Below are 25,007 nucleotides of genomic sequence, written 5' to 3'. Positions count from 1 at the left end.
TTGACCCCCTCTTCTTTGGCAGAAACATAAAAGCCAGTGAGCCTGCTCTTGAAACAGAGAGGGTCACAGATAACTGGCTTTCTCTTCCTTGTGCCGGGACAGAGTTTCACTTCTGGCCGGGACACCCAGCAGACATTAGTCTGGTGTGGCAAGCCCAGTGGCTTCCCTTAGAAGGGACCATTATTGTTGGCTGGTGGCAAGTGATTTGGGCTTCTCCTCAGGGATTTTCCTTCCTAACTCCTTAGTTCAACCTGTGTCCGTTCCCCGCCCCCCACCTCCCCCCACCCCCAGGCAGGTCGAGCCGGGGGCACTTCAGGATATGACCTCTCAGGTACACAAGGACACCTTTCCTCCCACCTCCTTGGTCTTTCCTGCTCTGATCACTCACATCGCCAAGAGGAGGGCCCTTCTCTCCATCCAAGGTGTCCCGTGGGCCTGTGTGCTGGGGACGTTCCTCTTGACCACCATTTCCAAAAGGCTGGCTCTGTGCCAGGCCAAACCCAGGTGGTCCTGCTTGCTGCCCCCAGGAAGCTCACCTTCAGGTGACTGAAGAATCTTCAACGTTATCCTGAAGAAGGAAGCTTGGGGTGGGGGGCTGGGGGGGACACATCAAGATACCTAAAAACCTCTGTGAACAGACCCCATCGCTGGCTGCACACTACTCACATGGGATGATTTTAGGTGTTACACAGATAGGTTCGCATCTATTTTTATAGTTCCCTTCTATTTTTGGCAAATGATGCTGCTTTTCCATTTACAGAAGGGGATACAAAGTCTCCTTTGAAACTTCATATAGGCGAGAAAAGGGGAGAGACTCTGAAGGGAAAAGTGAAGTCAGTGACGTTCCAGGTGGTGTGGGAACGCGGGAGACGCCGGCTCAGGCCGTGGCAGCCTTGCCTTAACGTGGGTTTTCTGTTCGGTGAGCAGGAAGCAAGGCAGCGAAGACAGCCTCCGGGGCCCCGACCCGCCCCCCGTGGGGGAGGAGGAAGTGCTCTTGTGAAAGGCGGTCCCCGTGCCGAGAGTTGGGGGGCCCTGGCCCCCGGCCCCCGCGCTCGCATGCATCCTCTGCGGCCCGACGAGGTGACGGAGTAGCTGCCCGGACGCGCGACCTCGCATGCAGGCTGCACCCTGCGTTTCCATAGCAGCATGTCCTACGGAAACCCAGCACGTGTGTAGAGCCTTGACCGTCATCTCTGGTGTTTTGTTTTGTTTTGTTTTGTTTTTCTTCCTTTGTTGTTTTCAAGGGGACAAAAAAAAAAAAGACTTGACTCCATGACATCGACCTTGGCCGCTGGCTGGCTGAACGGGCGGGTGTGAGGAGTTGCAGACCCAAAGCCACATGCATTTTGGGACAATTGCTTTTTAAAACGTTTTTATGCCAAAAATCCTTCATTGTAAACTCAGAACCATGTCAGATATACCAAGTGAATGTGTGTGGGGTTTGAAAATCATGCAAAACTGGCAGAAAACTCTGGCGGTGTGGGCTGAGACCACAGAGTTAGTTGCTGCGTTTGAAAGGGAGAGGAAGGGGGGTGTGACTCCTCCTGCGAACCCTGAAAGCCCCAAACGCCAAGCCTGTGGCACCTTCCAGGACTGTGGGTCACGGGGACCGGGCAGGGCTAGCCCTCAGTTAGCTGCAGGGAGCTTCAATGCACCTTATTTGTAAGAAGGACTTTACATTTTTTTATGGGTAGAGTTGTAGTCAGGAAAAGGGAAAGGGCTGGAAGCTTAATTGCTTCGCAAAGGGGATTTTCCGCCCCTCGAAGGGCGTTCCGTGGTTGTTGTGGGGCGGGGGGGGGGGGGGGGGAGGTTTTACCTAAAGGACTGATAGCCACTCACAGTGGGTTTCTGAAATATTAACGGAGCTCTGGTCAATCTCTTGTTAAATGACAAAAACTTCAGGGTGAAATCCTACACTTCCATGTACATTACATGGCTTACGAGTAAATAAAATATTTTCGATTCTCAAACTAGACTGAACTCTAGAGTAGTTCAGAGATCATTTAGAGCTTCCAGAATACTTTCCACGGCTTCAGGCATGTGATCAGAGTTAGAGCCAATGAAATCTGTGCCTGTATATTAGCAGCTTGGTCTGTTTGTAACCTGTGTATTCTAGAGACTGCCAAGGTTTTGTTTTCTCAAATACTAGCTGATGTTGCCGTCAGTGAAGCACTTAGTTTCTGGAGGGCCAGTGAGGAAATACTCTGCTTCAGCGGAAACAAATGATCATCCTTACTGGCAAAGCTCTGTTAGGATCTACACAGAAACTTTGGGGCACCCTTTTAGAGAGGATTGTTGAAACCCAGAGCAGTCCTCAGGGTCCAGGAGAACCAGGGCTTGGCACAGGGAGTTCTGCTTTGTAAGCCAAAAGTCCCAGACAGAAAAGGTTTATCTTTTTGGGTTCCAACTCATACTGGGAATTCTCACTGCAGTTCAAGTGTGACTTCTTTCAGAGCCACACATGGCTGAGTGTGAAGTTCACGGGGGAGGAAAACAGGAAGGCCTTTGCTCTGGGAGATTGCCAGTGTTTTGTGGACTCTGGCTTGGGCGAAATAGTGTCAGTAACTGGGCTGAGAGGACATGTTCTCCTGTAGTTTCTGTCTGATCATCGCTGGTAGGAGGACTTTTTGCAGAGAGATGGGAGCAAGGCCTTGTGCCCCCGCTACCCAGTGCATTCACAGAACCTGGGTGTTCTTGGCTTCCACAGACCTTCGTAAGCTCTTGACTGTCATTTAGCCAGACTTTTCTTGCTATCTTATAAGCAGTACAGAATTAAGGAATGCTGGTTTCGGAGAGCAAAGGACAACCGTCAGATGAAGGGTTGTCTGGCCTGCTTGCTTTCTTTTTGTAACCTGGTACTTCCTCTGGCGTTCCTGCGCTTGTTTGTATTTATAGGCACCATCCCTTCTGGGAGCAGATGGGGTCTGGTTAGCTTGCAATAAGCACCTTGCAGTAGTTCAAGTCAACCTGTCCTTAGTCCCGGCCTGTCTGTGTGGACTCTGGCCTGGACGAGCGGCTCGCCCGGGGCGGGCAGGTAGCAAGCTCTCTGCAGAACTCCTGTTTACACAGCTGCATCGGGCAAGACTGTTTCTTCCGCCACAAAACTACCCACGTAAGATTTCATACGCGGAATGCCGGCTGTTTAGGCGGGTGGGTTCACAACTTTTTTTTTTTTTTCCAAAGAAACACCAAAGAAAGCTGTGCGAAGGAACTGCTCCCCGCAAAAAGTATAAGCAGAGGGCCGTACCGTCAAGCGGTGGGGCTACCGTTTTCTGGGAGCACAAACATTGGTTTTTCGGAAGCTGGCTCTGTTGGGAAAGGGGAGAAGCCATCATGGGCAGCTTCTCCGGGTGAGCAAAAAGGATGCCCTATCAGTTTCTTTCATTGCTGGCTCATCTGTGGGACCAAGTTGGTGTAAGCAACCTGGGGCCTGCACAAGTTCTTGCCCCATCTTCTTCTGCCCTGCTCCACTTTCCCTGTCTCTTCGACAGGCTTACCGGGGGCTCCCAGAAAGCCTTAGCTAGCCCCTTGTTGGCTCTGGGGGCTGGAGAGGCCATCTCCCAAGGGGTTTGGCCTTTCCCGTGAGTTAGGGCTCCCATCCTTAAAGCCTTTCCGGAACGAGGAGGCGAATACCTGAGCATTTAGATGCATGGGCTCAACCGTTTGCTCTCATTCATCTTCCAAAAGGGAGCTTTGCGTTGGTGGGGGGAGGAACCATGACCTCCACTTGCTTCCAAGGTGCTAGAGAAGGTTTCAAGGTCGTCGGTTCCCATCCTCTTTGCAGCTTTATGGGCCGAGTTTCGTGGGACTGCTGACTTTTCTATTCTGTGTCTGATTTAATGCCCGATGCTTCTGTTTTATTCCTGATCCTTTCTACTATGCATTTTCCTTTTTATCAGGTGTACAAAGTTAAATACTGTGTATTTATCACTTAAAAGTACATGAATTTAAGAGAAAAATAAGCCTTTGGTGTTTTTCCACAGATGTTTAAGCTTCTCTGTAAACTTGAAATAAACAGACAGCAAAATGGTGCAAAGCCTGGGCCTTTCGGAGGTATTTTTGTTGGTCACTGTTTACAGATGTCTGTAGGACATCCGTCCTTACGTCTGTTTTTCTTCCTTAGGCTGACTGTGAGATCAGATGCCCAAGTCAGGGCTAATGTATTCAGCATTACATTATTCATGTCTGTGTAACCATGTCCTAGTATCCTGCTACTAAAAGCATGGTCCCTGGACCGGGAGCATCAGCATCTCCTGGGAGTGGGTTGGAGGTGCAAATTCCTGGGCCCCATTTAAACAAGATCCCCAGGTGACTCATGTGCCCACGGAAGTCTGAGAGGCACTGCTTTAGCAGGCAGGTAATTGCTAGATTCTTCTGTTGGAGACCAACTAGGTGAGCAGCTCTGGGAGCAGTATTAATTACACATGGAACACATCCTGTGAGCAGGCATGTTGTAGGACACATCACCCCGCAAGGTGGGTATTTATCCCATTTTATGGATCATCCTCTGTAAACTGAGGCTCAGAAAAGTTAAGTCAGTTGTCCAAGGGCTCTAATTTTGTCAGCAAATGCAGGGTTCCACAGAGCTTGGACAGTTTTCATGGCGTTTGGAGACTGTTTTAGAACTGATGCTTCCTCCAGTCTAGGGTCTGGGTGTTCCCTGCCCTCCAAATGTGAATCCAGCCCATGGCATTGCCTTACTGGCTTTGAACCTTGGCTTTCTGTTATGAAGGGACAGCAGATGAAGTGTGAACGCTCCTTGTTCTGTTGTTGCAGAAATATAACTTTGGAATACTGGTCTTTAAGAGTCAAGAGCAGGTATTCCTATTCAAAGACCCCACTGAGAATCTAATGAAAGCCAAAAGAAATGCACACAGGTGCATTGCTTTGCAGAGTTTTAGGAGTTCCAGAGACTCCTGGAAGGCCCTCCATGGGTGCAAAGGTCAAGGACCCCTCCTCCTTAAGCAGCAGTACCAGGGAGGGCCAGCAAGTGGGAATATAGCTGAAGACCTGGTGAGTAAAGTAAGCAATGCCTCCCCCATCCTTCACCCCAGCTGGCCTTAGCATTCCGAGAAAAAGGGAGGCAAAGAGAAGTCTCCCCCCGACCCCAGTAACTATTGTGTTTTAGGCTGCAAGATGAAAAGCCATCCCTAAAAAATTCCAGCTCCACTCGATCCGTGTGTTCAGGCAGGCCTTTTTTTTTCCCCCAAAAAGGCAGCACGAACCAGAGCTTTTTCAAAGGGGTTCAGTAAACGTTTCCCACCCCCCAAAGCAAGAAAAGCCCAGGTTTTATCCAGCAGAAGCAGGCAATTCTAAAATAAACGTTCCCTTCAGTACTTGGAAATGAATTCGTGATTGGCGGCGGGGTGGGGGGGCAAGCAGCTTTCTTTAAGGAGATCCTGAAGACTTGTTGCAGAATTAAGTCGGTGTGAAGGCGCAGCTAGAAATAACTTCATTAACATTTCAAGCAAAGTAGGTGTAGGTGGTGCTGCTTGTGGCTTGGAGACTTCTGGAAAGCGAATGGAGAGGGAAGAAGGATAAACCATGTTCTTATCTAAAATTGTGTCCTCCACAGTGTAGTACCACAATTTTGGGTAAAACAAAACAAAACACCAGCACACACGGGTAAGACAAGTAGTCACTACAGGACAAAATCTTGTAAATTCTGTAGGAACACAACCTGACAAAAATCAAAACTCCCAGGCCTTCAAGAGAAGGTCGAAGCAGGGGGAAAACGCCTAAGCTCCAACTGCAGACTGCTTCAGGAAGTTTTTTTCTGAGCACAGTGAGCTGGGACAACAAATGGGTTTACTGGTTGAAGTAAAAGGGAAGGGAGGAAAGTTCTAGTTCGTGCTATGAAACCACACAAAGATTGAGAAAATCGTTTTAATGTTTGGTCCTTGACCACCTCAACGTGCCTTTTCTCAAAGGACAGACACTGTCCCGTGACAGCACAGATGCCCCTGCGTGCTAGAGGTCCAGCGACCACACCTGGCTGTCCTTCCTTTCCTCATAAAGTGCTTGAACCGAGCTGCCGGGCCTCAGTTGGGCCTATCTCACAGGGAGCTGGAGCTGGGAGCCCCCCAAGGAAGGCTGGCTCTGGATGAGGCCCCAGGCCTGCAGTGGCAGGAGCACCACCGCCCTTGGGCCAGAGGTCACCCCAACACCCCCAAGTGTCAGGGTGGTTTACTATTCACATCCTAGACACAAACAGCTGGGCGACCATGAAGTTCCTGTGCAGTGGAGATGGATTCAGAATCTGGAACCTTCTCTGAAGTGACACGGCAGCCTCTTCTCCCTCTTGGCTGTGATCTGATGAGGGCGGGGGGGGAGCCCAGGTGTGGAGGAAGCATCACTGGTCCATCTTACCGCCAAGACCCTGCAAAGAATGATATGCTTATCGTTGATTGATATGCCTATGGATAAATGTACACCCACCACGTGCTGCCCACAGGTACGTCTGGACCACTTGGGGCGGGTGAGAGCCAGGACTTTTGGGCAGCCCTTCACAATGGAACATACTCAGGTTAGTCCTCATGCAGGGGGTCTCAAAGCATGGTACCCAACCCCTCTTGCCATGCAAGGCAAGTTTCGTGTGGGGTTTTGTGATAATATTCATTATTGTAACTAACCTGAGATGTCACTAATCAAAATGAGGCTACATTTTATTTTATTATTTTTTAAAAGATTTTATTTGAGAGAGAATGAATGCACGCATGCGCGTGAGAGCGAGCGAGCACGAGAGAGTGCGCACTTGCACAAGCAGGGGGAGAGGCAGAGGGAGAGGGAGAAGCAGGTTCCCCGCTGAGCAGGGAGCCCGATGCGGGGCTTGATCCCAGGACCCTGAGTTCATGACCTGAGCCGAAGGCAGACACTTAACCGACTGAGCCACCCAGGTGTCCCGAGGCTAGATTTTAAAGAGGGATGGTCTAGAAGTGGAGCAGAGAAGGAGCGGTGTGCGGCCTCCTGGGTTGACCACATGCCCAATAGCACCGCTGCGCTGGGGTCTCCCCCAGAAGGCCCAGTACTCCTGCTCACCACTGGTACAAGAAAGAGGTGCAGGAGGCAAGGTGCTTGGACCTTCCTGCCTTCTGGAGTTCAGGAGGTGGCCTACCTGCTCATAATCCTCCACATACTTGTATTTCTTCTCCCGGTAGTAGTATCTTTTCTTCATGCAGTAGAAGACTATGACGTCACATAGCACCGTCGCCTGAGTGTGGCACAGGGTGAGAGAGAATGAGCCAGGATGCTTTCGCCCCTGCTATTCTGCGCATGCCCCTTCCCACAAAGCCTAGAATCTTTCAAGGAAAGTAAAGGCAAGGCTCCCCCTCTCTGGAAAAGGTGAGGCCCCAAGGGCTGTGATCTTGGAGAAGCGAAGGTGAGGTGGGGCTGGAGGCAAGGGCAACAAGCCTTAGAGGGTCCATTCTAGAGACGAGTTTAGGGTCAAGGGGAAGAACCAAGATGCCAGTGAAGGGTCTCACCTCACTGGGCTAACTACTGCTGAGGAGGGCCCCAGGCCTGGGGGTGAAGGAGCAGTCTAAGTCACTCACCACCCCTAAGAGCGCCAAACCGGAGCCGACGTTGATCATGGTGGGGATGATGTCAAATTTCCCAGCCTACAAATGACAGGAGAAAAAGGAAAAGTTGTGATAGAGGGCATGAGCAGATAAAAGGTGGGGAGAGGGCCCCTTGTCTCTGGCCAACCCAGAAGCCTGGGTCTGAACCAGAGCCCCGAGAGGAAGGGGTGGCCAGGCTACCTTTCCAAACACTATGATGTCAAAGCGGATGCCATAGGCCTTGATGAGCGTGCGGCGCTCAGCACCAGTCAGGTCACTGTAGTACTTGGCAAACCTAGGGAAGGAGGACAGGTGAGAGGCAGAAGGCACAGGGCAGGGACAGACAGGTGGCTGGATCCACCTGAGCATCTCAAGGCCTATCCCGGCCATTGTGGGGCATGCAGCGTGAGGACTGGGCTGTTGGCAGGAGGGTGCCAGGGCCCATGGGGCACCAGAAGAACTCTTCCAGCATCACTGTCGCCTCCTACGGCTGAGCCGGAACCTCTCACTCTGAATATCATCCATATCACAGCTGAGCCACCTGCCTGTCTCAAGGAGATCCTGGCCACTAACAGAATATGGTCAGCAAGCAGCAAACCCCGGGCCTGCCTTGTGGGTAGGGGCATGGAGCTGGCCACGAAACTCCACAAAACTCACAGAATCAGCATTGGACATCTTTTTAAAGAACCACTGACCCATCGATGGATAAATGAATAAATAAATAAAATAAAATAAATAAAATTCCACACAACGGAATACTATTTGGCCATAAAGAGAGATAAAGTAATGATAAATGCTACAACATGGATGAAACTCAAAAAAACATGATACTGAGGGAAAGAAGTCAGTCACAGAAGGCCACACAGTGTGTGATTCCTTTTATATGGGAGTCCAGGGAGACAGGAAGTAGACGGTGGTTGGCGGGGACTGAGGTAGAAGGGAGGACAGAGGTGATGGCTGAAGGGTATGGGCTTTCTCGCTGAGGTGATGAAAATGTTCTAAAATTGTGGTGATAGTCCTACAACTTCATGACTAGACTAAACACGATTCAATCCCACACTTTAAATGGATGAACTGTGTGTTAGGTGAAAGATACCTCAATAAAGCTATTAAAAAAAAAAAAAAAGAAAACCCGCAAGGGGGAATGGTGGTGATGGGGGCACTGTTGAGCCATGATGCCATTTGCTGCCCGTGTTATACAGGACATTGGTTCAGAGAAGCCTGAACTCCTGGGCCATGATTGGTCTGGCCCACGGCATCCATGCCCTGGTCGGGCCTGGGGAATTCAGGTGGGGCCTGATACCAGCGGAGGTCAGGGGGATGGGTGTCCTTCTGGTGAGGGCTCCCATAAGCTTCTCTCTGTCCCGAGGTTCTGACCCAAGCTTGAGGTTTTCCACAATAGTTTCTAGAACTGTGTAACAGAGCTAGAGCAACCCAAACCTAATTTCTTTCCTAGGAAAAAAAAAAAATTCAAATATCTGCCCCAGTATCAGCGAGCCAGATGGTTCAAAATGATAGCCGACTGCAGTTCCGGATGGTTCTATGATCCCACGTGTCTTTGATTGTGACACGTCACCACTAGAGGGAGACAAGTGCAACACAAAAGGACCTCAGACCTACTCGGGTGGCCCCTGGTAGGGCTGCTTTGTTTAAAGGTGGCAAAATTCGTGAAAGAGGCCACAGAGCGCCCACGAAAACATACATGGCTAAGGTTTTTGCTGCCTCAAGGAAGTGGCAAACCTGACCCTGGCCCCTAGGTCCTTCCATCAAATGACCAGCTCTCCTGGGTTGAACACTGTCACCCAAGATTTGTAGCCATCTGGAACCTGTGAATGTGAAATGCAAGTAGGGAAACAGGGTTTTTTCAGGTGGAATGAGTTAAGCTGAGCTCATACTGGATTAGCGTGGACTCTGATTCCATATGACTGGTGTCCTATAAGGAGGGGACACACAGAGATGTGCCTAGAGGGAAGAAGGCCATGTGACAAGGGTGGGAGAGACAGGAGTGATGAGCCAAGGAACACTGAGCATCGCAGGAAGCCGCCAGAACCCGGAAGAGGCAAAGAAGGTGGCTGGCCTTGCTGATACCGATTTGGGGCCTCTGGCCTCCAGATCTAGGAGAGAGTAACTTCCTGTTGTTTCAAGCCACCCACTTTGTTAAAAGCCCCAGGACACTCATATATGGTACTTTCAGCAGGGAAATGCCAGTGAAGGCCTTTCCTGAGGCTTAAACTTGTATCCCCCGTACCCTGGAGATTCCAGGGGCAGACCTGGTCTTTGAGAAACTAATTCCTGGGTCAGGCCCCAGAGGTCTTTGGTCCAGAGGATCACAAGCTCACCCGCTCCTCAACATCAGTACAGGTACAAGGCTCTGCTTGAACACTGTCTCTGGCACCTAGCCTTCCCACCTGCCCTTGGGGTGCTGAGTGAGTGCTGGTCTTTGATGGGCATGGATGCCCCCACTGGGGAGTGATCCAGCCACCATTGCCCCCGGCCCCCACACAAGAGAACCGGGGCCCAAGCTCAGGCCTACCTGAAATTGTAGCCAGGGGACACATTGTGGTCCACATCCCGGGTGTCCAGGCGGCGGAAGGAGTACCTGGGCAAGCAGAGGGAGGAGGTTCTGTCCAGGTTGCAGTCCCAGTTGATCTGGATGCCCATGATGCCTCCCTGTGGGTTGTGAGCAGAGACAGAGCAAGCTTTCCTCGGGGCCCATTCTAGAATGAGGCGTGTTGAAAACCGTCAGAGAGGCCAGGGGCCCGTGCCTACCTCGATGGCCATGTCCTGGAAGCTGTGCCCTGCGCTCTCCACTATTTTGCCAAGACGGAATATGGGGCAGAAGGGATCTGTTACAGCATCATAAGTGCACGATTTGAGGTAGGTAGTGGTGATGTTGGGAAGAATATTCCTCCTGAAATCAAGAGGAAGCAGAAATGAAGCTAGGAAAGCCTCAAAGAAGAGCCAGAAGTCGCTCTAAAACACGGGGAAACTCCCTCGGCCAGCCACCACTTACTTGCTGAAATTAAATTTGGGGTACCAGATGTTGTTCTTAACCAAAAGAGTGAAGTTTTCCGCAGCCTTTAAAAAAGCAGGTCTGAAAAAAATCGTAATGTATCGTTAATAAAAGTACACATATATGTATATCACATCCTTAGGCAATGTTTTAACAAAGCACGTGCACATGTGCCTTACAATGTCATTATGTCAAGAAAAAAAGTGACACATCTCGAGCATTTCCTACTCTCCTCTGCATAAACACTAGGTCAGCAGGGGAGACTCAACCAAGCCTTTCCATTTCTTCCTCTCATGCCTCTTGCTGAAGGCAGTGGGAGTTTAAGAGCTGGAGGAATAGTGAAGGAGGGGTGATGCCTAGTGGCTTCCTGGGGAAATTATTCAGCCTGCAGCTGTGGGGTTCCAGAGCTCGCCTCCCTCAGGCGCTCTCAGGGGAAGGCTCCACAGATCTGGTTTTACAAGTCAAAGCAAAGGTAAGTTCACCCACAGGGTGGATCCTGACCTCATCTCAAAAGTACATAAAAATCATGTGTCTGTTGGCGCAGGGCCTCGACTCTGAGGTGCCACGTCAGCTCTGTGTTGACAGTACAAGCTGAATCTGGGGCTCCGAGGGGACCCCACTTCTTTGGTGGGTTTCTACGGAGAATCCAGCACTGTAGGCAGATCCCTCTGTGTGTGTGTGGGGGGGGCTCCCCTGATCCAGGTGGAATCTTTGAGTTTAGAAAGAGTATCAACAGTCTTCTCAACCCTGAGACAGAAGCAAGGCCACACAGCAAAGAGAAAGGCCTTGACCAAGGCACTTTTCCCAGGGCTTCAAATCCCCTCATCCCTGTATCCAGAGGGATGCATTATATCAGGATTTTTCGAACTACTGTCATTCCCTATACTTTTTTCTTTTTAAGATTTTATTTATTTATTTGTCAGAGAGAGAATGCATAAGCAAGAGGAGCAGCAGAGGGAGAGGGAGAAGCAGACTCCCCACTGAGCAGGGAGCCCCATGTGGGGCTCAATCCCAGGACCCTGGGGCCATGACCTGAGCGGAAGGCAGATGCTTAACCAACTGAGCCACCCAGGCGCCCCTGTCATTCCCTATACTATAACTTTCCCCCCACATCTGTCTACCTCATATGCAATACTTTTTTTTAAAAAAGATTTTATTTTTAAGTAATCTCTACACCTAGTGTGGGGGCTCAAACTCAAAATCCCAAGGTCAAGAGTCACACGCTCTACCCACTGAGCCAGCCAGGAGCCCCTCATATGCAATACTTTTAAGATTGACTCACCGTTTTTAAAAAATTAAGGTGAAATTCACATAACGTAAAATTAACCATTTTAAAGTGTTTAATTCAGCGGCATTAAACGCATTCACAATGTGCAAACCATCTCCAACATCTGGTTCTAGAACATTTCTATCACCCCCAAAGGAAACTTTGTACCCATTTAACAGTAGTTACCTATCCTCCCTTCCGCCCAGCCTTTGGGAACTACTCATCTACTTTTTATTTCTCTAGATTTGTCTACTCTGGATCTTTCAGATGAATGGAATCATACAGTATGTACCCTTTTGTGTCTGGTTTCTTTCACTTAGCACCCTGTTTTCCAGGTTCATCCATGTTGTAGCATGTAACACTTCATTCTTTTCTTATGCCTGAGTCATATTCCCTTGCATGGATGGACTGTAACCTGTTTATCTCTCTCTCTGTTGTTGATGGACATTTGGGTTGTTTCCACTTTTACGATCAATTTACTTTTTAAATTGGCATTCATTTTGAAATGAAATTTTCCATCATGACCATAACAGGTATCATTGGCCCCAAGTCAGCGGTCACTGTTCAAATAAATGTAATCTAATCAAAACAATATTACTAAACATTGTAGTTAATATTCCTGTTTGCCCAAGGTGCTGATCTGGGGATTATTCTCTGTGAGAAATGGAAATCAGCAAGTGACAATAGACACCCCAAACCAAGATTTCCTTCTTGATATAAGTATAGAAGCTGAATTTGAACGGATATGGGAATGTCTATCTATGTGACTCATGTTATTGTATGTATCACTGTACACTTAAAAATCACCTTCCACTGGGGGCACCTGGGTGGCACAGTCGGTTGAGCATCCGACTCATGATTTTAGCTCAGGTCATGATCTCAGGGTTGTGAGATTGAGCCCCGTGTCTTGCTCTGCGCTCAGCGCAGAGTCTGCTTGGGACTCTCTCTCCCTCTCCCTCTGCCCCTTCCCCTTGTGCTCGCTCTCTCTAAAGTAAATAAATAAATCTTTAATAAAAAATCACCTTCCACAGGATTAAATCTATAACCTTGATGTCCAATGAAAATATGAGACGCAAATACAAACCATCTCGTAATTCCAAGTTCCTAGTAGTCACATTAAAAAGTAAAAAGAAGGGACGCCTGGGTGGCTCAGTCGCCACCAGTTAAGCATCTGCCTTTGGCTCAGGTCATGATCCCAGGGTCCTGGGATCCAGCCCTGAGTTGGGCTCCCTGCTCAGCGGGGGGTCTGCTTCTCCCTCTCCCTCTGCCCCTCCCCCTCCCCTGCTCCCTCCTCCCTGCTCCCTCATGCTGCCTGCATGTGTGCTCTCTCTCTCTCGCTCAGATAAATAAAATCTTAAAAAAAAATAAAAAGCAAAAAGAAACAAGTGAAATTAACTTTTGTATAATAACCCAATATATCTAAAGTATTACTTCACCAGGTAAACACATAATATTAATTTTATACATATATATATATATTTTCCCCCCATAATGTCTTTGGACTCTGGAGTACATTTTACACAGAGCAGTTTATTGGCTCCAGACACATTGCGAGCGCTCAGTAGACACCCACGGCCAGTGGCACTGGTGTTAGGGAGGGGGCACAGCCCTGTAAGACCCTTTCCACCTCAAAAATGCTAGATTCCTTTTCTTTTACTGTTTCCTTCCCTAGCCTGAGCTGCTGCCCTCAGCAATCTGGAAATCAGAGGTTCTTCTGTTGCAGCACACCTGGGATGGGGTTCATGGGACTCCCTGCGCCTCTGGCCTCATCCAGGCCTCAGTCTGAACTCTGGGTAAGGAATGCTGGAGTTGCAAGCAATTCTGGGAGCATTACCTCTAACCCTAACCAGTCCACGCAGAGCAAATTACTATTGGGAAAAAATGTTATTCTAGGGCAACCCTGGACCTGCTCTACTTTATACAACACTCAGTGGACATTAATTATTTTCCGGCCCAGCCTCTGTTCCCTTCTTTTCTGGTAACGGAACCCCCAGTTTCCTTTGGAAGCCACACCTCCCTACTCTCAGGCTGTGTTCCTTGGGCGGGACTGACTCCACCCTAGCTCCGGAGATGGGCAGGTGACCCAGGCCTGAGCTGATAAGCAAAATCCATGCCCCAGCTACAGTGATGGGCTGAGGGATGTGGCTGAAAATGTGATGATGGACAGATCTAGAACCTCTATGGACAACTGGGCTGGAAGACTTGGGGGAATGTAAGCCGAGAGCCACCTCCCGGGACTATACCATGGGTCCTGCAAACGAAGCCAGTACGGGGGGAAGCAGAGTCATAATGTAGAGACTCTGAAGCTGTCCTTTGAGCCCTAGGTCTGGTCGTGCTGGGCTCTTTGTAGTTTGTTGAACAATAAACTGGCCCTGCTATGTGTGTGTCCTGGGTAAGGCACTGAGAACTGTTTCCTGGAGTTACTTGCAACTGACAGAGTCCAGACATAGAAATAAATCAGCTGTGACATCACAAGTGACAAACACCGTGGCCCACCTTGCCTCTGATGGCTGCCTGTGGTCCCCACCCTGCGGAAGCCTGACTCCACATGGACACCAAGAGCGCAACACACGAGGCTTAACTCCCCGGCCGCCTTCCCTCGGGCAGGACTCACTCGGGCACGTGGGTGTTATCCTCCACTGGGCACCAGGCTGCCACCTCGCATGTCTTCACAGTCCCATTGAACAGCACGCATCTTCCTGTTGCAATTCCTGCAGGTGCAAGGGGGACCCAGGTCTGCAGGGGTCTCCTATTTTCTACTTTGCAAGGTAGAGAGTGGGAGCACCAGCACAGCAGCCTGTGCAATCAATTCTGACCTATCCCAATTCTGGGATTTATACAGTTTCCAGAAATGAGAGGAAAAGAGATGGCTGAGTCCAAGGGCAGGGCTAGGATGATGCCAAGCCCCAGCACAGGGCAAGATCTGGGATGGCTTCTGGGGCACAGATGACAGGTGAATGTTGAGACGATCCCGGGACCCTAATCTGAACAGCAGCCTCACTCAGGGTCATGTGGAGGAATTGGGGAATGTGGGGGATTTCTCCATCCTGAAGATTTCTCTATGAGAGAAGCCCCACAGAGGAGGCAATCTAGTCAGGGGCTGCCCTCCCCAGGCTAAGTGTCTGCTGTGGGGTCACAGCCACGTGCTCATACCGTTGCTGTGGGTGCCTGAAGAGCCAGCAACACAGTTGGCATCTGATTTACACACAGTGGTCTTATCTGGAAGCTAGAAAAAGAAGAAAGAGTGAAATGCCATGTGGTCAGTCAGGTGCCGACGAGAGGGGCCTGAGGCCTGAGGCTCTTCCCGGAGAAGCTGCCTACCTCGGGACAGGAGCCCTGGGTCTGGTTCACGGTGATGATCATGTTGGTCATGATGAAGAGGGAGTTTTCCTCCTGCAGAAGGGAGACAGCATCACCCTGTTACCTTCAAAGGAATCAAGCCAAGCCACGAAGAACGCCAGTCACTCATTTAATAGGACAGTACCTTTCACTTCTCCCACATGCCATGCAAAAAACAATTTAAAAAATGATCTTTTGATCTCTTGTTCTCTGAGAGTTTATAACCTAACTGAAGACAGGATTCAAATAAATACTTGTACCATAGTCCCCTTATCTCCGGGGGACGCCTGAAACTGCAGATAGTATATATAGACTATGTCTTCTCTGAGACGTACGTACCTGTGATAAAGTTAAATTATAAATTAGACACAGTAAGAGATTAACAACAACTGATACTAAAATAGAATTATAATAATATGCTATAATGGTTATGTGAATGTAGCCTCTCTCTCTCAAAATACCTTATTGTGCTGTACTCACCCTTCTTCGGGTGACGATAAAATGGCTGTGGGATGAGGGGAAGGGAGGCGAGGGATGGGAGCGTTGTGATGTAGCCTTGGGCTACTACTGACCGGAGGATATGTCAGGAGGAGGAGGATCATCTGTTTCTGGACTGCAGCTGACCATGGGTAACTGAAACCGTGGATAAGGGGTGGGGGGTGGGGCCTACTGTTTACGTATGTTGATGGCAGCATTATTCATCGTGACCCAAAGGTGGAAATAACCCAAATGTCTATTGACAGATGAATGGATAAACAGATTGTGTTTATCTATACCTGTGTATGTATCTATAATGGAACATGACCCAGCCATAAAAAAGAATGGGGCCCTGACACGTTGCAATGTGGACAAACCTCAAAAATAGGACGCTAAGTCAAAGAAGTCGGACACAGAAAGCCACTTGTTGCGTGATTCTATTTGTTATGAAGTTTCCATAAATACAGAATGAGTGGTTGCCCTGGAGGTGGGGGTAAGGCAGAGGGTGGGATGGGGAGCCATTGCTTAATGGGGGTGGGGTTTCCTCTTAGGGTAACGAAATGTTCTGGACTAGAAGGAGGTGATAGTTGCATAATATTGTGAATGTACTAAATGCCACGGAATTTTTCAATCTGAAATAGTTAATATTATGACATATGAATTTCACCTCAGTGGAAAAAGAAATGCCTATCACCTGAGGTGGCTCCTTAATTAAAGCTTGGCTTGTTGAGGGAAAAGATCCAACAGGTGCGCAAAACATTGTCTGCCAACCAGGTTGCCTCAGAGGTACAAAAACACAAGGCCACCAAGGTCCCAAGTTTGGCTGGTTTTCTTTCCTAACTGAAATTAAATAAATAAAACATTCTAGAGAAGACCCAGTCAGGGTCTGTAACCGATGCTTCTCCCTTCGAGAAGGTTCTGTTTTCTCCTCCTAGGAAGGTGCCAAATGGTTGATTCAGTTTCTGGAGTGCAGTTCACTGGGGATGAGACTAAAGAGTCAGTTGCTAAGGACCTTCCAACATTAGGAGTAAAAGACAAAGATGCCCAAAAATTCTAGTTGGACCTCCCCCTCACTGAACACTGGCATTCTAAAATGAAATACCAGAAGCTTTCTCTCAGCATTTCAGACTCCCGGGAAAAGTGGAGTCAGCACTGGCAGCCATCTGGGCGATCAGGGTAACTCAAGGATCAAAGTGTCTGTAGACATCTCCACCCCCAGGTCTGACGAGGTGGTGGAAGCTCTGGGAATGGCTGGCATCTTCCAAAGAAAGGCCTAGAACAAGCCACTGGGGAGACAGGAAATGACCCCAAGAGGAGGCCTGAGGATGTGGCACGATGCCCGAGTGTCTCTCCTGGCACCCCTGTCAGTGTCCTCGGTGTTCCCACAGAGACCTGCTGTTCACGTGGTCTATAGAAGCTGCCCCAGCGGCTCCTGAGATAGATGTGAACAACTCAACAGGGTTTACTCTTTGTTTCCTATTTCTTCTCTATTTTAAGCTTAGGGAAGCTTCAGTCCAGAGATGAGCCAAGTAGAAGTGGTGCAAACTGACGTGTGTGTTCCATCTGTGGAGAAGCAGGAGGCCATTGTGAAAGCTCATGAAGGGAGCTCTGTGGAGCTCACGAAGCCCCCGGGCCAGAGCTAAGCTGGAAGGCAGAGCTGCTGCCTGTTCCGTCCCACTGAGGGGCAGAAGCAGTGGGCCCACACTCTTCCTTGGTCCCAGTGAACAGACTGAGTGTGATGGCCCCAGAGCTTGCCAGGACGAGGCCATGGCTTCACAGAAAGGAGTGGTCTCTCTGTTGACACTGGCGCATGCCCATAGGACCACCCACCTCCCGCAAACTGCGAATCCCCTGTTCCATTTGACCTGCATTGCTTATTTGCTCAGTCCTCCCTCTGGGCACCCTGCAAAACCCTTCTCTTGAGAAGGCAGGGGGAAAACGAATACACTTGAAGAAAAAGAGAGTTTCTGAAGTCCTTGCTTTCCCTTGCCAAGCTCTGAGCCGAGAGAGATTTAGCCACCCCAGACATCCTAACACAGGCGCCATTTGGAGGGATATGTCAGGGTCTGGCTGTGGAACATAGCCATTATCATGGCTAAAGAGAGTCAGTATTTAACTTGGAGCTTTGTGGATTAACAGACTGGATCCTAGGATGCTGTATCAAACACTTTCTTTCTTCCCTTCTCCTCTGTTCCTGATGAAATCCTATGCAGATTTGTCTGTTTCCTTCTGGTCTGGCTTTGGTCTCCAATTACAGATCAACTTTCTACACTGAAAAGATTTACCTTGTGGGTTTACAACAATAAAGCACATACAAAATGTGGGAAGGCAATATTTCCACCTGAATTTTTCCCAGGATTTAAAGTATTTGCTTTTCCACCTTTCGGGGCTCGAGACAGACTGAGTTGTCTGTGTTTAAGCCCGCCATGATTTAAAGCTGAAGAAACATAGCTGGTTGAATATTGTTTATTAGACCTTAAGGCAGAAAGAGATCCTTCTGCACTGCTTTCTTGGACTAAGACAATTAGTTTGGGCCTCTGTGATGTTAGAACTCTGCCAATCATTAATCAAGAGTGCAAAGTCAATAAAGGGAAAGGAACTAATCAGCAGTTTTGGTGTAGGACAGAAGCCACGGTGGGAGGCATACCTGAGCCGGAATCACATAATCCGCCACATCCCAGACCCGGAATCCAAGTGTAGAAGTGTTGGTTACAGCCACGCCTTTGGCTTTGGTAGTAACTGAGCTGACCACAGAATCTGTTTCTTGGTAGCCTTTTTCCCACACAAACACCCACCTACAAAATAAAACAGGCCCCTTAAATTGCCATAAGGATTCTGTGAATTTGAACTGCTGCTAGGGAGCCTCTGATAGCCAAAGGTTGACAGTGTAATGTTCACTAATTACATGACTTTATGCTTAACTTTGGGGGGCTCCATTACCACTTCTGCAAAATGGGTGTATAAACTAAACCACAGGTTTAGGGTGGTTTGTGGGAGAAAAATGAGATGACGTAGGTAAAGCACTTAGCATAGTGATCAGCACAAAGAAAGTATTCAATGAATGCTGTCTTTATTAGGTATATGAGCACTTTCAACGCACTACGGCCTGCAGAACTACCAAGAGATGACAAAAATTATGAGAAGAGTTACCATTTGAGTGTTTTCAGGTGCCAGGTACTGATCTAAGCTCTATATATGTATTAACTAATTTAATCCTGACCACTTTATAAGGCAGATATCCTTATTATTCTCTAGTTTTACAGAGGAGGAAACAGACACAGAGGTTACGTCACTTGCCTAAGGTCACACAGCTAGTGAATGACAAAGTCAGGATTTGAGCTCAAGTCTTTCGCTCTGAAGCCTCTTTTCTTGCCCTGTATGCTAAACTCCCTCTAGAAAAGAGAATCTCACTGTTCAAGTAACTTTTTATACTAGTTTCTTACATTTTTTCTCCAAGAATTCAGGTCACATGTATGCTTCTCTTCTCTAGGAAGAACTGGGGGCATTACAACCAGTCTGAATAACTAAAAATCTAAAGACATTAGTGCACAGTGGTTCAGACACCGGAACACAAACTGAAGCCAGTGATCATGGTTCATTTCTCAGCTGCACCATTCATCAGGCATAACTTTGGCCAAGTTGCTTAACTTCTCTATGCCTGTTTTTCCCACCAATAAGATGGGAATGATAATAGGATTTCACAGGATAGTTTTGAGGTTAAATGAGTTTTGCCTATTAGATGTTTAGAACAATGTTTGTGGTGCCATTGTAGGCTGAAATTGGCCACGATGGGAGTATTTCCACCATGGACATTGGCCAATGCTACAAATCAGAACTCTTTCCTGCCAGAGCTGTTATTGAACACCTACCAGCGACTATTATTGTTATTATTTCTAGAAACAAGAAAGGCTAGCATCCATCTCCTCTTATAAGCCCTAGCTGCTGAGACTTCAAAACATCACTGGTTTTGGTTACTTATACCTTAGTCTGGTCTGACCAGTCTCCATATTCATTGTCCATCCCAGAGACAGGCTTTTCCCCAAATAAGGCCTTTTCTTCAGGGGTTCTAGGAATTTAGCTGCAATATAAGCTTTCATTTAATTCTATTCTGGCACATAGAAACTTAGGGCAGGAAGGTTACCATTATTTTACTATATTGTTCAGTGAGTTGCTAAAGAGAGACACATGGTTTTACAGGAATCACTATGTCATTAACTATTTCCTCATCATATGACAGATAACAGAGTTAGATAATTGAGAAATGCATGTTTAGTCTAAGATGAATTGGATCAGGAAGATAAGAGATGAGTTTAAAAGAAAGAAAGAAAGAAAGAAAAAAGCCCTTAGTTCAGATCCTGAGTCGGTTTTGATCATAGGAAGATGGATAAAAGCAAAGCTTTTACTGCTTTATAGATCCTCATGATCAAGGTAGCAAACACTCCAGGAACCCTAGAAAGCTATGCTGCCCAGCAGAAAGGTAACACAAGCCACATATGTAATGTACTTTCTAGTAGCCATGTTAAAAAGAAAAATAGGTAAAATTAATTTTAATGATAGATTTTATGTTACCGAATATATCCAAAATATTTTAACATGTTATCAGTCTAGGATGTATTAATGTGCTACTTTACTTTTTTGGTTGTTTTGCACTATGTTTTTGAAATCTGGTGTGTATGTTATGGTGATAGCGCATCTTGATTTGGAGTAGGTACATTTCAAGAGCTCCAAAGCCACAGGTGACTAGTGGCTACTATATCATACGGTGTATACTTCCTGTAGTCTAGAACTTTACAGATACCCTAAGATAGGGTTAAACTAATCCTCCCCCTAATATCAAAAGCCAAGAGGGAAAAGCTGAGAGCCCTTCATTCTAAACGCTTCTGATCCAATCCAGCAACGTGAGTTTAGTTAACCAGTTGGTAGCAGGTCTCAAAATGCAAGGGTGCATCACAATCACCGGGGGGCAAGGAGTTGGGGGTGGTACTTAACGAGACTCACTAAATTCAAACCTAGGAGTGGGCCAGGTGGATCTGATGTACAGCCCATATGTGGGAAGCCATTTCACTGAATCCTGTCAGAACTTACTGCTGCTGGGCTGATAGCTGTTAGAAGCCATACCTGCCTGATCATGTGAATTCCCGTGGACCATGTTAACATTCCAAGCCTCACCCCAGGGTGGAGGATCTGTTACTTTCCTACAATTCCTCAGGTGAGTCTTTTGTGATTAGGTAGGTTTAGGGAACATTAGGACATTGGTTCTCAAACTGCTCCCCATCAGAATCACTTGGGGCGTCAGTCATACTCCATAGCAATTAAATCAGAAGGTCTGGGGATGGGAGTCAGCAATCAGTATTTTTAAAAGATTCCCCAAAGTTCTAATGTGCAGCTGGGGACCACAGCATTAGGCCTTCTAAGAAAAGGAATGCCAGAACAGATAACATCTGTCAGCTCAGCAGCTGTAGACACCATTAACACCCCAGGTGGACCTTGAAAGTGGGCCCAGTTAATTTCTACCTTCTCTCGAGTTTCATTAAATTGTAACGGGTGCACTCAATGAAAATTAAGCACTTGGCGAGGGGACAGAAGGTGGCAGGACATATAGAAGTATAAGAGGGCAGCATGGGGAATGATGAAGCGAAGGAAGGTACCTATACAAAAAAAACCCCAACAACTCCACAAGACGAAGTGAACTTTAAATGCTTTTTAGAGTGTGACCTCTTCATCATCTTGGGTTACCACATGATTCTTAAAGGACCGGAAGCCACTGGCCGAAAAGGAACCAAATGGAAAGTCCAAGCCTTGGTTTCTGTCAGATCATCAGAATGGGAAGTGAAGTGCAAAGATTGAAACGTTAAGGGCAAAGCCAAAGGACAGCATGGAGCAACTCAGGGAACAAGAAACAGGAAAGGTGAGGATGAAGGTCCAGCCAGGCTTTGCCCTGAAAAAAACAAAAACAAAAACAAAAAACCCCCCACAGTATCAAAGCAGTCTCCTGCCCCGGAGCCCGGCCCACCGCCCAGCCCTCTGGGGGGCCAGGGTCCGGAGAGGCGTATGTCATCCGCCTCCGGTCGCCGTCTCCCGGACCGCGCCTCGAGGCCGCCTGCGGGGCTCGCCCGGCGACCTAGGCCAAGAGCAGCAGGTGCACGGCCAGGACCCAGAAGGCGAGTTCCCGGCCGTCGCGACACTCCGGACCCCCGAGCCCCTCGGGGACAGCGCCTGCGGCCGCGCTCACCCGATGACGTAGGCCAGGATGAGCAGCTGCACAGCCCGGTTCATGAGCCCCACTTTACGGCTGCGGATGAGCACGATGCGCGGCGTGTCGTACTCGAACAAGAAGGCGGCCAGCACCGCGCAGCAGCCCGCCATGGCCGGCTGCTACCGCGCCGCCCGGCTCCGCGCTCTGCGCCCCGCCACCCGGCCCGCCGCCTGGTACGCGCCCGGGAGCCCCGCCCAGGCGGCCCGCGGCCCGTGGCGCCGCTACTCGCGTGGGAGGGCCCGGAAGGAGGCGGTGCTGCGCCTCGGGGCGGGGGCCGGGCGAAGGCGACGTCCTTCTCCGGTACGAGCGACTCGCTCGGGGGGAGTGGGACCCGTGGAGAGGGGGTGAGTTCTCCCTTGAGGACGAGTGACCTCGTCGGTAGGGCCGGGGAGAACGAGCGACCCCCGCAAAGTGGCATTGGCTCTACCAGGAAGGGGTGATCTCCTCGCTGGGAACGAATGACCCTCTGGAGGGCCGGGGAGAACGAGTGACTGCCTTAGTGGAGATAGAGCCGTGGTGGAGAGTGACCTCTCCCTTGGGAATGAGTTACCCCTCGGGGCGGGGGGGGGGGGGTAAGATGGGGGGGGGGGCTTCTGAGCTGCTCCTTTAGGTGGTCTAGGAGGTACGAGTAGACCTGTGGGGGACGGGGGCAGCTTAGGAGAAAGAGCAGCCCTTCGGGAGGTCCCAGCTTGTGCCTTCTCAACCTCTGGAAGAAAAACCTAAATGTCAGGTGCCCTAGGAGCCCTTGGCTGGAGTCACACACCCTAGACAGTGGCCCTGTTGGAATTGAAGCCAGGCCACAGCGCTACTCCAATTCAGATGCTTCCTTAGTTAAAGGAGGAGGGAAGAAGCATCCTGAGCCAGGGGAGGGTTTCTCTGGCCATCCTTTCAACTGAGGAAGTTTTATCACAACTTTAGGGAGAATTGGAAAATAAAGGGAAGTGGAGGAAACGCCCACGATTCTACTCCTCGAACATAATTTTCCACGTTTGTTCATTCCCTTTCAGGTATGTTTTCAAAGATATATTTTATATTGAGTTTCATTAATGCATTCAATAAGTATTAATAAGCACCTTAAATATGCCCGGCCCTGTTCAGTTAACAGAACAAGCCCAAACAGCCTGCCTTCGTGGAGTATAAATTCTCACAGGTAGATGTGTATAAAATTTTAGTTTGTAAATCACAGGCAATGATGGTTTTTTTTTTTTCCTGGTTCATACTACTAGTGTTTTCTATGTTATTGCAGACTTGTCATAATGATCATTTTTAATAAATGGGCTGTTTCTTCCAGAGAGTATGCCATGATTTTCCTAACCGTTCTCACCTGATTGCTTCTAGTTTGTGGATCCTATGTATAATCTTGGATAAAATATTTTAGTTCATTTCCTGGATGTGAGGTTCCTAAGCCGCACCACCTTGTTTTTCCAGATGAGAAAAGTGAATAATAAAATTTGAAGGAAATAGACAGCATCTGTCTCTAGAGATGGAATTGTTGAGCTAGAAGGAAGACTAGACCTGCCACCTGGCTCAGTCCAAAATGGTCCTAAGAAAAGGTGGTGATTAAGTTTAAGTGGGATTTTATCCATTCATTTGACAGATATTACTGAGTGCCTGTTGTGTGTTTGGCAGTATTCTTGATGCTAGGGATGTGAGGGTGAACAGGCAGATGAAGTCTCTGCCAAAATTGAGCTTGGTGCAGTTGGGAGGGCTTAAATTCTGTGTAGAAAAGGAATATATAGCTGCTAAATTCTCATTGGAAGGGGACTTAAAAATTCTTTCCTTAAGAGCCAAACTCAGTTCCAGCTCTTGTTAATATTTATCCCACAGTAATGAGATGGTCCCAGCCTTACAAATCTTGAGTTTAAATGGTTTGCATGTGTTTTGGGGGCGCCTGGCTGGCTCAGTTGGTAAGCATGTGACTCTGGATCTTGGGTATGTGAGTTCAAGCCCCATGTTGGGTGTAGAGATTACTTTTTTTTTTTAAAGATTTTATTTATTTAATTGACAGAGAGAGAGAGAGAGAAAGGGAACCCAAGCAGGGGGAGTGGGAGAGGGAGAAGCAGGCTCTCCTCCGAGCAGGAAGCCCGATGTGGGGCTCGATCCCAGGACCCTGGGATCATGACCTGAGCCGAAGGCAGTTGCTTAACCAACTGAGCCACCCAGGCGCCCCAGGTGAAGAGATTACTTAAAAATAAAATCTTAAAAAATAAATGGTTTGCTTGTGTTTTGGAACAAGGCAGGTAGGAGAAATGTATAAGTAAGTTTTTCTAAACTACTAGTTGGTATTATATCCTCAGGACCAATGAGAGAAGCTGATCTTGAAAATGATTAGGAAAAGAAAGTTACTTCATTCATATTCTTGCCCTTACTTTATCTGTTTTTAAAAACAGCTTTTTTGTGGTATAATTGACATATAAAAAACTGCACATATTTAAAGTGTACAGTTTTGTAAGTTTGACATATATATATGTACACACACACACACACACACATACACACACACCCATGGAACCATCACCACAGTGAATATACCCAGTGTACTAGCCATAGTATAACTTACATATAAACTAAGATTACTTTATACAAACTAAGTAATCTTAGTTTGTATAAAGTGAAAGTAAATGCTGATTACAGCTGGGACTTTTCACATACCTACATCTTTTTTTTCCTTTTTTTTTGAAGTTAAGCAATTGTTTATAAAGATTAAAAGACCATCTCAATTAGGAAAGTAAAACATGTTCTTTGTAACAAATTCGAACAATACAGAACTGGATAAAGCAAAAAGTGGGAGTCCCAACTCTCCCTACAGAGGTAGTTTCCCTACTTTAAGTCCTATTAAGAAAGAAAAATTGCTGCCAGTTCTTTTTTGTTATTTCTGATTTTTGTTATACTTATTGAAAGATTTCCTTTGGGGGCATCTGGGTGGTTCAGGTGGTTAAGTGTCTGCTTTCAGCTCAGGTCATGATCTTGGGGTCCTGGGATGGAGTCCCACGCCCGGCTCCCTGCTCAGCGGGGAGCCTGCTTCTCTCTCTCCCTCTCCCTCTGCCATTCCCCCTGCTCATGCTTGTGTGTTCTCTTTCAAATAAATAAATAAAATCT

The 25,007-nt window shown here is 48.0% G+C and overlaps 3 protein-coding genes across 16 annotated transcripts in view; 2 read left to right on the top strand and 1 right to left on the bottom strand.

The window, feature by feature from the left end:
- CAMKK2 (calcium/calmodulin dependent protein kinase kinase 2) overlaps positions 1-8,687 on the top strand; it is a 52,415-nt gene extending 43,728 nt beyond the window's left edge. For 5 of the 9 annotated variants that reach the window (XM_073881144.1, XM_073881145.1, XM_073881146.1 and 2 more), the window contains one exon: positions 3,184-8,687. In XM_073881144.1, coding sequence (XP_073737245.1) covers positions 3,184-3,418 — 235 coding nt within the window. In that variant the 3' untranslated portion in view covers positions 3,419-8,687. Of the gene's footprint in view, positions 1-927 lie in introns of all 9 variants that reach the window. The other 4 variants (XM_025889771.2, XM_073881148.1, XM_025889769.2 and 1 more) reach the window with 1 other exon arrangement.
- Positions 5,873-22,018, bottom strand: P2RX4 (purinergic receptor P2X 4). Its single transcript, XM_025889775.2, has 12 exons — positions 21,885-22,018; positions 18,300-18,447; positions 15,158-15,229; positions 14,990-15,062; positions 14,451-14,547; positions 10,570-10,650; positions 10,326-10,467; positions 10,090-10,226; positions 7,758-7,851; positions 7,551-7,616; positions 7,115-7,210; positions 5,873-6,379 (listed from the first exon to the last, which is right to left on the bottom strand). Exons 1-12 carry the CDS (start codon positions 22,016-22,018, stop codon positions 6,353-6,355), a joined length of 1,167 nt encoding a protein of 388 aa, XP_025745560.1. The 3' UTR covers positions 5,873-6,352.
- Positions 21,949-25,007, top strand: part of IFT81 (intraflagellar transport 81) — a 188,960-nt gene continuing 185,901 nt past the window's right edge. Inside the window, exons 1-2 of one of the 6 annotated variants that reach the window (XM_073881138.1) lie at positions 21,949-22,081; positions 22,827-22,915. The gene's annotated coding sequence lies outside the window, so the exon portion shown is untranslated. Of the gene's footprint in view, positions 22,253-22,826; positions 22,916-25,007 lie in introns of all 6 variants that reach the window. The other 5 variants (XM_073881141.1, XM_073881137.1, XM_073881140.1 and 2 more) reach the window with 5 other exon arrangements.

Source organism: Callorhinus ursinus, unplaced genomic scaffold, assembly GCF_003265705.2.
Source record: "Callorhinus ursinus isolate GAN/ISIS: 27379988/994484 unplaced genomic scaffold, GSC_fseal_2.0 scaffold41, whole genome shotgun sequence".
Lineage (NCBI taxonomy): Eukaryota > Metazoa > Chordata > Mammalia > Carnivora > Otariidae > Callorhinus > Callorhinus ursinus.
This window is presented reverse-complemented; position numbering and strand designations above follow the sequence as displayed.